The sequence below is a fragment of the Trichomycterus rosablanca genome, chromosome 1, assembly GCF_030014385.1.
Source record: "Trichomycterus rosablanca isolate fTriRos1 chromosome 1, fTriRos1.hap1, whole genome shotgun sequence".
Classification (NCBI taxonomy): domain Eukaryota; kingdom Metazoa; phylum Chordata; class Actinopteri; order Siluriformes; family Trichomycteridae; genus Trichomycterus; species Trichomycterus rosablanca.
The window spans coordinates 36,367,029-36,381,182 of NC_085988.1; the positions used below are offsets into that span (position 1 = coordinate 36,367,029).

Here is a 14,154-nt window from a genome sequence, read left to right on the forward strand (position 1 = left end):
CAGCATTTGATTGAGGGTTAAGGGTCTTGCTCTAGGGCCCAACAGTGGCAACCTGGCAGTGATGAGGCTTGAACCGGCAACCTTGTGATTATCAACTGCCCTAAATAGAAGACAATTCAACCTCTAAAATACACATTCTAGCTATATAATATGCACTGATGTTACCTCAAGCTCATTTTTACCCAACTGTTTGTTTATGCTGACTTTTGATTGAGCATAAAGTATATTCATAGCTTCATACAGGACTGCCACATTGTTATTTTGCTTTATTATTTTTTTTTTTAGTTATAATCCTGTTTGTAAACTATGTATTTAGGATAATCATTTTCTCTTGTCTAATATGCAATTTTACTTATAAATATGTAATTAAAGACCCCAGATTTGATTGTTGCAAGTAGGAGTGTAGTCCCAGATGTGTGGTAATTTTGCTAGTTTTATTCCATTTTGAAATACTAATGTTATTGTGAGCAATACAAACAATTCTTTAGTGTTATTACAGTTTTTAACAGTTAAATCTACATTCTACATTTAAAATCTATCTACTTGAAAATTATATTAGATGGGTAAGTTTCCATTTAAATTAATAGACATGCAAGTGGAATGTCATCTTAGGAGTGTGTAAAACAGGTACATGTGGACAAAATAGCTAAACCACCACTTAAGAAAAAGCCTGACTTTAAAGTAAGACTACAAAAAAAAAACTTAAGTGAATTAGATGGGTCAATCATCGGCATACATCAGCTTTAAATTAGCACTTTAATAAGTAAAATTCTAAAGCGGTGGGGGGGCAGCACGGTGGCTAAGTGGGTAGCACTGTCACCTCACAGCAGAAAGGTCCTGGGTGTGATCCCTAGGTGGAGTGGTCTGGCTCCTTTCTGTGTGGAGTTTGCATGTTCTCCACGTGTCTGCATGGGTTTACTCCGAGTGCTCCTGTTTCCTCCCACATTCCGAAGACATGCAAGTGAGGTAAATTGGAGACACTGAATTGTCAAATGACTGTATTTGATACAACCTTGTGTGAACTGATGAACCTTGTGTAATGAGTAACTACCGTTCCTGTCATGAATGTAACCAAAGTGTAAAACTTGACATTAAAAAAATCCTAATCATAAACAATAAAGCAGTGTAAGGCCAAATAGTAAAGTAAATCTGAAAAATTCTTAGCCAGTCACATAACTTTTTAAAACACAATTTCATTGGAAGATTGAAAAAGATATTGGGTGTATTGTGGGCTTCGGTTTTAATAAATGCTTTATCCTACCAACACGCAAGGTGGGAATACAGTCAAGACATGTACAGGGCAGTGGCATCACTTTCTCACAACTAGGGGCAATTTAGCATAGATCAGTCGTTCTCTACCAGGGGGTCGAGGTCTCCAAAGACGCCTCAGTGAGCCTGGGGGGAACCCGTTGCATTTAATTAAGAAAAGTAAAAACGAATCACATGTAATGGAACAAGATCATTAATAAGCTATTATCGTGTGGGAGATTTCTTGTGAGGTCATAAATCTATTTTGAACTGCCTATGTTGGATCTTTTAGAGTGGACACATTTAATTTTCCCACCACAAAAGTGCAAAGATCAATGGACTGCGACTACGAAAGATTCCTATTCAGATCCTGCTGAAGCAGACCAAAGGTGAGGAAGCTCCCACCACCAGTTCACCCGAAGTAAACCCACATAGACCAAAGTCAGAAAATACCAAGATAATATACCTGCATTGTGGATTAATCATAACTCCCATGAGCAAAAATACAAGAATTTTTTTGAACAGTGTGGTCTAAGAGAAAAAAGGTTGAGAACCCCTGACGTAGACAATATGCCCACAGTATAGAATGGAATGCTTTTATTTGTTGTATATACGTATACAGATGTACAGTACAACAAAATTATTTAGACGCATATTCCAGCTTGTTTGGAAGCTGGGGTCAGAGCTCTGGGTCAGCCATTGTACAGCACCCCGGAGCAGAGAGGGTTAAAGGCCTTGCTTAAGGGTCCAACAGTAGCAACATGGCAGAGCTGAGATTCGAATTCTCAATCTTTTGATTGATAGCCCACAGCTCTACCCACTAAGCCACCACTGTCCACTGTAGTATGTTTTGACTGGTCAAAGAATATAAAAGGAAACCCACGAGTAGGTAGGTGGGAGAACCTACCAAAGTGGTTCTGTAAAGCTGCTTTACACGCCAAACTCGACTCAAAGTATAAACACAAATATACACGTATATGCAACGTCACAGCCCAGATAGCCAATCAGCTTGTGGGATTTTTACCGCTGTTCAAGGCGCCATGTTTCAACTAATGACGGTTTGGCTGTGTTTGATATCACGCAGGTTAGCAGTTATAAGCTTCCTCACCCTCTGACTGGACTCTATGTAATATCAGAGCTAATGAACAATGCTTGTCGTGTAGCATTTGGAATGAAAGGATTTTTAAACAAGCTGGCTACGGTTGTCACCGGTATACCGATTAAATGTATCGACTGCTAATGCTATCACTGGCTACACTGTATTGCTAAAAACACCAGTACTGACCTACCGCTGGTTTAGCTCTGTGGCTAATATTGTATACTCTGAAGGTAAGTGGTGCTTCTATATACTATTTTATTTATTAATACATAACGCCTGTTTAGCTAGTTAGCTACTTGTATATGGCGCTAAATAGTAACGACGAAATTTATTGTGTATTAAGTTTACATATTCTTACAAAACAAAAATCCTCTCTACGTAATACCGTTCATGTTAACGGCTTTCCGTACACGTTTGTCCTGCTACTACATTGTAGTGTGACTTCACAGCACCTGGACTAACACCAAACACCAATGATTTTAATTCTCTCATAATGTTCCACATTTTGCATTCCTAATAAGCCAAAAGAAACACATCACGTTTACTATTTATTAAAGCAATTTTATTAATACATAATTCACAAATAGTGCTCTCAGTTGGTTCAAGTGTTTTGTTGATTTATTAAGTAAAGATTGTCTAAACAGGGTATAATTTATAACCCAGATAAACAAAACATTTATATGCACAGGTTAATATTGAGTGCTAAGTATGCATACATACACTTAGTTTATGGTTTTTTAATAGGTGGGCATTTTTGTTGTTTTTTACAGTCAGCATTCAAATAGAAATTGTGTACTAAAAATTTTTATAAAAATGCTGTATTTAAGTTTTCTTCCATGCAGAGGATGTGTTCAATTATATACAGTTAGAACAAACTAGAGGTGTTCAAACCTAACATTAAGATTAGGCTGTATACAAGGAAGAGGTTACGAATAATTAAACATACAAGAACAGCTATAGTATTCCACAAATGGAAAATTACAACATTTCAAAGTATGAATTTTAACTACACTTTTTATCAAGCAAAGAATTTTGGTATATATTGTTACTGTTACGGTCTTAACCCTTTAATAGTCTGCTTAATCATTTGGTTGATCTTACATTGAGTAAACACTCGGGTAAAAATTAAGCTGTATTTAAATAATCTTGTTTGGGCTGTGTCTGCTCCTTGGTTGACAAGTGTTACTCAAAAATATTGCTATGGTATGTAGATGATACTGGGGTTTTAAGAAAACAGCGTTTCTAATGTATTTGTCACCTTGAAGCCAGCAGCTGAAAAATCATCCATGAAAAGTTGGATCTTCTACATTTTTGTGATCATCTAAACTGTTTGGTAGAGGCTCATAAGAAATACTGTGTGCATTAGTAATATATTAATATTAATTGTTTGTTGTTGGTATAGTCTCAAAAAACTAAGAAATGCTAAGAAATATTTTTCTGCAAAGAAACATTATTAAAGGATTAAGTGTGTGGAAGTATTATGCAACGTTAAAAAAAAAAAAATTATGCTATATGTAACACTGTTTTCACCTGCACGAGTCGAATTCATATGTGGATCAGCTTTGTGTACAGAAAGCAACACCCTGTTCAATGCATTATTCCTCGACTCTGTGCACCCTGTATGAACAACAGCCAATCGTTGTTCATGTAGCCGCCCAGCCGGATGACAGAGCTGAGTTTCGAACCGATGAGTTCGAAATGTCAGCTCTGCTGTGCTATTGTGTTTTACCGCTGCGCCACCTGAGCAGCCCAAATTTCATTTATTTTTGATATGTACAGTGGGGCCAAAAAGTATTTAGTCAGCCACTGATTGTGCAAGTTCTCCTACTTAGAAAGATGAGAGAGGTCTGTAATTTTCATCATAGGTACACTTCAACTATGAGAGACAATGAGAAAAAAAATCCAGGAAATCACATTGTATGATTTTTAAAGAATTTATTTGTAAATTATGGTGGAAAATAAGTATTTGGTCAATAACAAACAAGCAAGATTTCTGGCTCTCACAGACCTGTAACTTCTTCTTTAAGAAGCTCTTCTGTCCTCCACTCGTTACCTGTATTAATGGCACCTATTTGACCTTGTTATCTGTATAAAAGACACCTGTCCACAGCCTCAAACAGTCAGACTCCAAACTCAACCATGGCCAAGACCAAAGAAAATTATAGACCTGCACCAGGCTGGGAAGAGTGAATTTACAATAGGCAAGCAGGTTGGTGTGAATAAATCAACTGTGGGAGCAATTGTAAGAAAATGGAAGACATACAAGACCATTGATAATCTCCCTCAATCCCGTGGGGTCAAAATGATCATGAGAACGGTGAGCAAAAATCCCAGAACTACACGGAGGGACCTGATGAATGACCTGCAGAGAGCTGGGACCAAAGTAACAAAGGCTACCATCAGTAACACACTACGCCGAGAGGGACTCAAATCCTGCAGTGCCAGGCGTGTCCCCCTGCTTAAGCCAGTACATGTCCAGGCCCATCTGAAGTTTGCCAGAGAGCATATGGATGATCCAGTAGAGGATTGGGAGAATATCATGTGGTCAGATGAAACCAAAATGGAACTTTTTGGTAAAAACTCAACTCGTCGTGTTTGGAGGAAGAAGAAAAACCCAAGAACACCATACCTATTGTGAAGCATGGGGGTGGAAACATCATGCTTTGGGGCAGTTTTTCTGCAAAGGGGACAGGACGACTGATCCGTGTTGAGGGAAGAATGAACGGGGCCATGTATCGTGAGATTTTCCATCAGTGAGAGCATTGAAGATGGAACGTGGCTGGGTCTTCCAGCATGACAATGATCCCAAACACACCGCTCGAGCAACGAAGGAGTGGCTCCATAAAAAGCATTTCAAGGTCCTGGAGTGGCCTAGCCAGTCTCCAGACCTCAACCCCATAGAAAATTTGTGGAGGGAGTTGAAAGTCCGTGTTGCCCCAAAACATCACTGCTCTAGAGGAGATCTGCATGGAGGAATGGGCCAAAATACCAGCTACAGTGTGTGCAAACCTGGTGAAGACTTACAGGAAACGTTTGACCTCTGTCATTGCCAACAAAGGTTATGTTACAAAGTATTGAGTTGAACTTTTGTTATTGATCAAATACTTATTTCCACCATAATTTACAAATACATTCTTTAAAAATCCTACAATGTGATTTCCTGGATTTTCATAGTTGAAGTGTACCTATGATGAAAATTACAGACCTCTCTCATCTTTCTAAGTAGGAGAACTTGCACAACCAGTGGCTGACTAAATACTTTTTGGCCCCACTGTACTTTCAGCAATTGACACTTTAATAAATTCATAAATTGTTTTGGTGTCAGATAAAGGTCAGTTGTATGCAACATCTTACATCACCTGTTGCAGTAATGCAGTTCACTGATAGATATCAGCCAAACTGCTGGTTTCTCCTACAGTCTATTTATATACCCATAGTATGTCTGAGCTCATATGAACTGACATGTCAGCAGAACATTCAGCATATTTTTTTTTATACATCTGCTCTCTATTGAACCAGAAGAATCGCTGTAGGTCTAACACAACCACATATTCTACAATTTTGCTTCAAAACATTTTTGTATGTATTTGTTACACATTTTGGTTCAGTGTTATACATTCTTGAATAATGTCTTTCCCCAGAGTTTGTTTTTGCATCTTTATAACTATCCAATGTTGTTTTCTTTTTAAGACACTTCATAGCTAGCAATGTCGATCGATTTTGACAGTGCTGCATTGCAAACACAACATGAAGAGGAAGAGTATGATCAAGAGGATTTTGCACGAGAGCAGGAGGTAGGATTTTTGCAGCATTTCTGCCTTTATCAGTATGACTGTATGTGTGTAGGTAAGATATTAAGTGCACAGCAGTTGGCAAATTGCGCTTTGAAAGTTGATGCAAACAATTTGTACTTGGAAAAACACATTGCACTTTTGTTTTAAATATGTCACATGTATTGTCTCACCCCAGTGGTGATTCTGTGATTGTTTGCATTTGACCAATCAATAGTCTGCACACTTTTTCATAGATAGATAGATAGATAGATAGATAGATAGATAGATAGATAGATAGATAGATAGATAGATAGATAGACAGATAGACAGACAGATAGACAGACAGATACTTTATTAATCCCGAAGGAAATTAAAGGCACTGTACTCATATGGCCCTCTTTGGTACTCTTGTAACCACTAAATCTGTGGGCTCACAGATTAAAAAAAATACTGTAACATAGGGTACTGTGAAATGGAAGGGGGCTATAAGTCAGTACCTTGACATTATTGCACTGCATGATATAGTATATTGCTATTATAATTGCCAGAAAGTGCAGTTGATAAAATAAAAGAGGCAAACCTTAATAAACCTTAACAGTAGAAGTCTCTCCTATAGAGAACTTTGAAGAAAGTCAAGGTGTTAGTGAGTACAGTTTTCTGCGCTATAGAAAGACACTTAAAAACTGGGTGAAACTCAGTAGAGCCAAAGGCAGAACAGTATCTGTTTGCCATTGCTAAGATAGCAAAATAAGAAAGAGTTTTATAATAAGTTTATAATTACTCTATCTAAAAAAAAGTATCCATCCATCTATGTAGCGATGCCCGTGTAGTTGGTCAGGCAAGGCAAAGACCTGTAACATACCTTAACGTTGTTTCAGTACTACCTTAGAAAACAAGAATAAGATTGTAGGCCTTAAATCATGGAGTGGCCAGCACAGTCTCCAGACTTAAACTCCGCTGAGCTAGTTTAGCATGAATTGGACAAAAGGGTGTAAGTAAATCGGCTCTGTAGAACGGCACTGAATTTGTATGTGTTGATGTGAATATTTCAAGTGGCCTTGAATTGGGTGCAGGCATTGTTTATGCTAGTTTTTAATTTTCTACACTAGAACATGGTGCTTAGCACTTTAGTAAACCTTTTCTAATTGTTGTTACTATGAAAAATAATACCCTGACAGTTGACCCACAGACACGCCCATTCAAAGAAGCCAAACCTCAATCTTTAAGGGCATAATGAGCAAAACAGCCTGTTGTAACATGAAGCCTGAAATCCACAAGGTGTAGTCATGTAAAATCACAGAATTTGATATGGTTTTAAGATTTTCTTTACATTTTAGCAGTTGTTATTTCATAATTGTGTTGTGTATTTATTGTGATATTAGGGTAACCGCATAATACTCACGATAATCATAGCAATTACCTTGCTTGATATTCTTATTCTGCTTATCACTTTTCAACTGGATTAGGAACAAAAGAGGTACTTACACTTTACTGTTAATTTCAAGTGATTAGTCCTGTCATCAATGTGAAATTTCAACTATTAATTGTCGTTCAAATAACTAACACATTTGTTGTCTGCTTTACACTTGTATCTGTATCTATCTATCTATCTATCTATCTATCTATCTATCTATCTATCTATCTATCTATCTATCTATCTATCTATCTATCTATCTATCTATATACTGTATGTGTGTGTATGTATATATATATATATATATATATATATATGTATATATATATATATATATACATATATACATATACACATATACAGTGTATCACAAAAGTGAGTACGCCCCTCACATTTCTGCAAATATTTCATTATATCTTTTCATGGGACAACACTATAGACATGAAACTTGGATATAACTTAGAGTAGTCAGTGTACAACTTGTATAGCAGTGTAGATTTACTGTCTTCTGAAAATAACTCAACACACAGCCATTAATGTCTAAATAGCTGGCAACATAAGTGAGTACACCCCACAGTGAACATGTCCAAATTGTGCCCAAATGTGTTGTTGTCCCTCCCTGGTGTCATGTGTCAAGGTCCCAGGTGTAAATGGGGAGCAGGGCTGTTAAATTTGGTGTTTTGGGTACAATTCTCTCATACTGGCCACTGGATATTCAACATGGCACCTCATGGCAAAGAACTCTCTGAGGATGTGAGAAATAGAATTGTTGCTCTCCACAAAGATGGCCTGGGCTATAAGAAGATTGCTAACAACCTGAAACTGAGCTACAGCATGGTGGCCAAGGTCATACAGCGGTTTTCCAGGACAGGTTCCACTCGGAACAGGCTTCGCCAGGGTCGACCAAAGAAGTTGAGTCCACGTGTTCGGCGTCATATCCAGAGGTTGGCTTTAAAAAATAGACACATGAGTGCTGCCAGCATTGCTGCAGAGGTTGAAGATGTGGGAGGTCAGCCTGTCAGTGCTCAGACCATACGCCGCACACTGCATCAACTCGGTCTGCATGGTCGTCATCAGAAGGAAGCTGACGCACAAGAAAGCCCGCAAACAGTTTGCTGAAGACAAGCAGTCCAAGAACATGGATTACTGGAACGCCCTGTGGTCTGACGAGACCAAGATAAACTTGTTTGGCTCAGATGGTGTCCAGCATGTATGGCGGCGCCCTGGTGAGAAGTACCAAGACAACTGTATCTTGCCTACAGTCAAGCATGGTGGTGGTAGCATCATGGTCTTGGGCTGCATGAGTGTTGCTGGCACTGGGGAGCTGCAGTTCATTGAGGGAAACATGAATTCCAACATGTACTGTGACATTCTGAAACAGAGCATGATCCCCTCCCTTCGAAAACTGGGCCTCATGGCAGTTTTCCAACAGGATAACGACCCCAAACACAACCTCCAAGATGACAACTGCCTTGCTGAGGAAGCTGAAGGTAAAGGTGATGGACTAAACCCAATTGAGCACCTGTGGCGCATCCTCAAGTGGAAGGTGGAGGAGTTCAAGGTGTCTAACATCCACCAGCTCCGTGATGTCATCATGGAGGTGTGGAAGAGGATTCCAGTAGCAACCTGTGCAGCTCTGGTGAATTCCATGCCCAGGAGGGTTAAGGCAGTGCTAATAATGGTGGTCACACAAAATATTGACACTTTGGGCACAATTTGGACATGTTCACTGTGGGGTGTACTCACTTATGTTGCCAGCCATTTAGACATTAATGGCTGTGTGTTTAGTTATATTCAGAAGACAGTAAATCTACACTGCTATACAAGTTGTACACTGACTACTCTAAGTTATATCCAAGTTTCATGTCTATAGTGTTGTCCCATGAAAAGATATAATGAAATATTTGCAGAAATGTGAGGGGTGTACTCACTTTTGTGATACACTGTATACATATATACAGGGGTTGGACAAAATAACTGAAACACCTGGTTTTAGACCACAATAATTTATTAGTATGGTGTAGGGCCTCCTTTTGCGGCCAATACAGCGTAAATTCGTCTTGGAAATGACATATACAAGTCCTGCACAGTGGTCAGAGGGATTTTAAGCCATTCTTGTTGCAGGATAGTGGCCAGGTCACTACGTGATGCTGGTGGAGGAAAACGTTTCCTGACTCGCTTCTCCAAAACACCCCAAAGTGGCTCAATAATATTTAGATCTGGTGACTGTGCAAGCCATGGGAGATGTTCAACTTCACTTTCATGTTCATCAAACCAATCTTTCACCAGTCTTGCTGTGTGTATTGGTGCATTGTCATCCTGATACACGGCACCGCCATTGGATGCACATGGTCCTCCAGAATGGTTCGGTAGTCCTTGGCAGTGACGCGCCCATCTAGCACAAGTATTGGTCCAAGGGAATGCCATGATATGGCAGCCCAAACCATCACTGATCCACCCCCATGCTTCTCTCTGGGCATGCAACAGTCTGGGTGGTACGCTTCTTTGGGGCTTCTCCACACCGTAACTCTCCCGGATGTGGGGAAAACAGTAAAGGTGAACTCATCAGAGAACAATACATGTTTCACATTGTCCACAGCCCAAGATTTGCACTCCTTGCACCATTGAAACCGACGTTTGGCATTGGCACGAGTGACCAAAGGTTTGGCTATAGCAGCCCGGCCGTGTATATTGACCCTGTGGAGCTCCCGACGGACAGTTCTGGTGGAAACAGGAGAGTTGAGGTGCACATTTAATTCTGCCGTGATTTGGGCAGCCGTGGTTTTATGTTTTTTGGATACAATCCGGGTTAGCACCCGAACATCCCTTTCAGACAGCTTCCTCTTGCGTCCACAGTTAATCCTGTTGGATGTGGTTTGTCCTTCTTGGTGGTATGCTGACATTACCCTGGATACCGTGGCTCTTGATACATCACAAAGACTTGCTGTCTTGGTCACAGATGCGCCAGCAAGACGTGCACCAACAATTTGTCCTCTTTTGAACTCTGGTATGTCACCCATAATGTTGTGTGCATTGCAATATTTTGAGCAAAACTGTGCTCTTACCCTGCTAATTGAACCTTCACACTCTGCTCTTACTGGTGCAATGTGCAATTAATGAAGATTGGCCACCAGACTGGTCCAATTTAGCCATGAAACCTCCCACACTAAAATGACAGGTGTTTCAGTTATTTTGTCCAACCCCTGTATATATATATATATATATATATATATATATATATATATATATATATATATATATATATATACAGTGTATCACAAAAGTGAGTACACCCCTCACATTTCTGCAGATATTTAAGTATATCTTTTCATGGGACAACACTGACAAAATGACACTTTGACACAATGAAAAGTAGTCTGTGTGCAGCTTATATAACAGTGTAAATTTATTCTTCCCTCAAAATAACTCAATATACAGCCATTAATGTCTAAACCACCGGCAACAAAAGTGAGTACACCCCTAAGAGACTACACCCCTAAATGTCCAAATTGAGCACTGCTTGTCATTTTCCCTCCAAAATGTCATGTGACTCGTTAGTGTTACTAGGTCTCAGGTGTGCATAGGGAGCAGGTGTGTTCAATTTAGTAGTACAGCTCTCACACTCTCTCATACTGGTCACTGAAAGTTCCAACATGGCACCTCATGGCAAAGAACTCTCTGAGGATCTTAAAAGACGAATTGTTGCGCTACATGAAGATGGCCAAGGCTACAAGAAGATTGCCAACACCCTGAAACTGAGCTGCAGCACAGTGGCCAAGATCATCCAGCGTTTTAAAAGAGCAGGGTCCACTCAGAACAGACCTCGCGTTGGTCGTCCAAAGAAGCTGAGTGCACGTGCTCAGCGTCACATCCAACTGCTGTCTTTGAAAGATAGGCGCAGGAGTGCTGTCAGCATTGCTGCAGAGATTGAAAAGGTGGGGGGTCAGCCTGTCAGTGCTCAGACCATACGCTGCACACTACATCAAATTGGTCTGCATGGCTGTCACCCCAGAAGGAAGCCTCTTCTGAAGTCTCTACACAAGAAAGCCTGCAAACAGTTTGCTGAAGACATGTCAACAAAGGACATGGATTACTGGAACCATGTCCTATGGTCTGATGAGACCAAGATTAACTTGTTTGGTTCAGATGGTCTCAAGTATGTGTGGCGGCAATCAGGTGAGGAGTACAAAGATAAGTGTGTCATGCCTACAGTCAAGCATGGTGGTGGGAATGCCATGGTCTGGGGCTGCATGGGTGCAGCAGGTGTTGGGGAGTTACATTTCATTGAGGGACACATGAACTCCAATATGTACTGTGAAATACTGAAGCAGAGCATGATCCCCTCCCTCCGGAAACTGGGTCGCAGGGCAGTGTTCCAGCATGATAATGACCCCAAACACACCTCTAAGATGAACACTGCTTTAATGAAGAGGCTGAGGGTAAAGGTGATGGACTGGCCAAGCATGTCTCCAGACCTAAACCCAATAGAACATCTTTGGGGCATCCTCAAGCGGAAGGTGGAGGAGCGCAAAGTCTCGAATATCCGCCAGCTCCGTGATGTCGTCATGGAGGAGTGGAAAAGCATTCCAGTGGCAACCTGTGAAGCTCTGGTAAACTCCATGCCCAGGAGAGTTAAGGCAGTTCTGGGAAATAATGGTGGCCACACAAAATATTGACACTTCAGGAACTTTCACTAAGGGGTGTACTCACTTTTGTTGCCGGTGGTTTAGACATTAATGGCTGTATATTGAGTTATTTTGAGGGAAGAATAAATTTACACTGTTATATAAGCTGCACACAGACTACTTTTCATTGTGTCAAAGTGTCATTTTGTTAGTGTTGTCAAATGAAAAGATATACTTAAATATCTGCAGAAATGTGAGGGGTGTACTCACTTTTGTGATACACTGTATATATATATATATATATATATATATATATACAGGTCCTTCTCAAAAAATTAGCATATTGTGATAAAGTTCATTATTTTCCATAATGTAATGATAAAAATTAAACTTTCATATATTTTAGATTCATTGCACACCAACTGAAATATTTCAGGTCTTTTATTGTTTTAATACTGATGATTTTGGCATACAGCTCATGAAAACCCAAAATTCCTATCTAAAAAAATTAGCATATTTCATCCGACCAATAAAAGAAAAGTGTTTTTAATACAAAAAAAGTCAACCTTCAAATAATTATGTTCAGTTATGCACTCAATACTTGGTCGGGAATCCTTTTGCAGAAATGACTGCTTCAATGCGGCGTGGCATGGAGGCAATCAGCCTGTGGCACTGCTGAGGTGTTATGGAGGCCCAGGATGCTTCGATAGCGGCCTTAAGCTCATCCAGAGTGTTGGGTCTTGTGTCTCTCAACTTTCTCTTCACAATATCCCACAGATTCTCTATGGGGTTCAGGTCAGGAGAGTTGGCAGGCCAATTGAGCACAGTAATACCATGGTCAGTAAACCATTCACCAGTGGTTTTGGCACTGTGAGCAGGTGCCAGGTCGTGCTGAAAAATGAAATCTTCATCTCCATAAAGCTTTTCAGCAGATGGAAGCATGAAGTGCTCCAAAATCTCCTGATAGCTAGCTGCATTGGCCCTGCCCTTGATAAAACACAGTGGACCAACACCAGCAGCTGACATGGCACCCCAGACCATCACTGACTGTGGGTACTTGACACTGGACTTCAGGCATTTTGGCATTTCCTTCTCCCCAGTCTTCCTCCAGACTCTGGCACCTTGATTTCCGAAAACAGTACTTTGGACCACTGAGCAACAGTCCAGTGCTGCTTCTCTGTAGCCCAGGTCAGGCGCTTCTGCCGCTGTTTCTGGTTCAAAAGTGGCTTGACCTGGGGAATGCGGCACCTGTAGCCCATTTCCTGCACACGCCTGTGCACGGTGGCTCTGGATGTTTCTACTCCAGACTCAGTCCACTGCTTCCGCAGGTCCCCCAAGGTCTGGAATCGGCCCTTCTCCACAATCTTCCTCAGGGTCCGGTCACCTCTTCTCGTTGTGCAGCGTTTTCTGCCACACTTTTTCCTTCCCACAGACTTCCCACTGAGGTGCCTTGATACAGCACTCTGGGAACAGCCTATTCGTTCAGAAATTTCTTTCTGTGTCTTACCCTCTTGCTTGAGGGTGTCAATGATGGCCTTCTGGACAGCAGTCAGGTCGGCAGTCTTACCCATGATTGCAGTTTTGAGTAATGAACCAGGCTGGGAGTTTTTAAAAGCCTCAGGAATCTTTTGCAGGTGTTTAGAGTTAATTCGTTGATTCAGATGATTAGGTTAATAGCTCGTTTAGAGAACCTTTTCATGATATGCTAATTGTTTGAGATAGGAATTTTGGGTTTTCATGAGCTGTATGCCAAAATCATCAGTATTAAAACAATAAAAGACCTGAAATATTTCAGTTGGTGTGCAATGAATCTAAAATATATGAAAGTTTAATTTTTATCATTACATTATGGAAAATAATGAACTTTATCACAATATGCTAATTTTTTGAGAAGGACCTGTATATGTATATATATATATATATATATATATATATATATACAGTGTATCACAAAAGTGAGTACACCCCTCACATTTCTGCAAATATTTTATTATA

General features: G+C 40.2%; 1 protein-coding gene across 1 annotated transcript in view; it reads left to right on the forward strand.

Moving 5' to 3' along the window:
- Positions 1-2,546: 2,546 nt before the first annotated feature.
- The window catches only part of cep152 (centrosomal protein 152), a 31,606-nt gene continuing 19,998 nt past the window's right edge, over positions 2,547-14,154 (forward strand). Inside the window, exons 1-2 of the mRNA XM_063000308.1 lie at positions 2,547-2,577; positions 6,038-6,141. Coding sequence (XP_062856378.1) covers positions 6,055-6,141 — 87 coding nt within the window. The 5' untranslated portion in view covers positions 2,547-2,577; positions 6,038-6,054. The remainder of the gene's footprint in view (positions 2,578-6,037; positions 6,142-14,154) is intronic.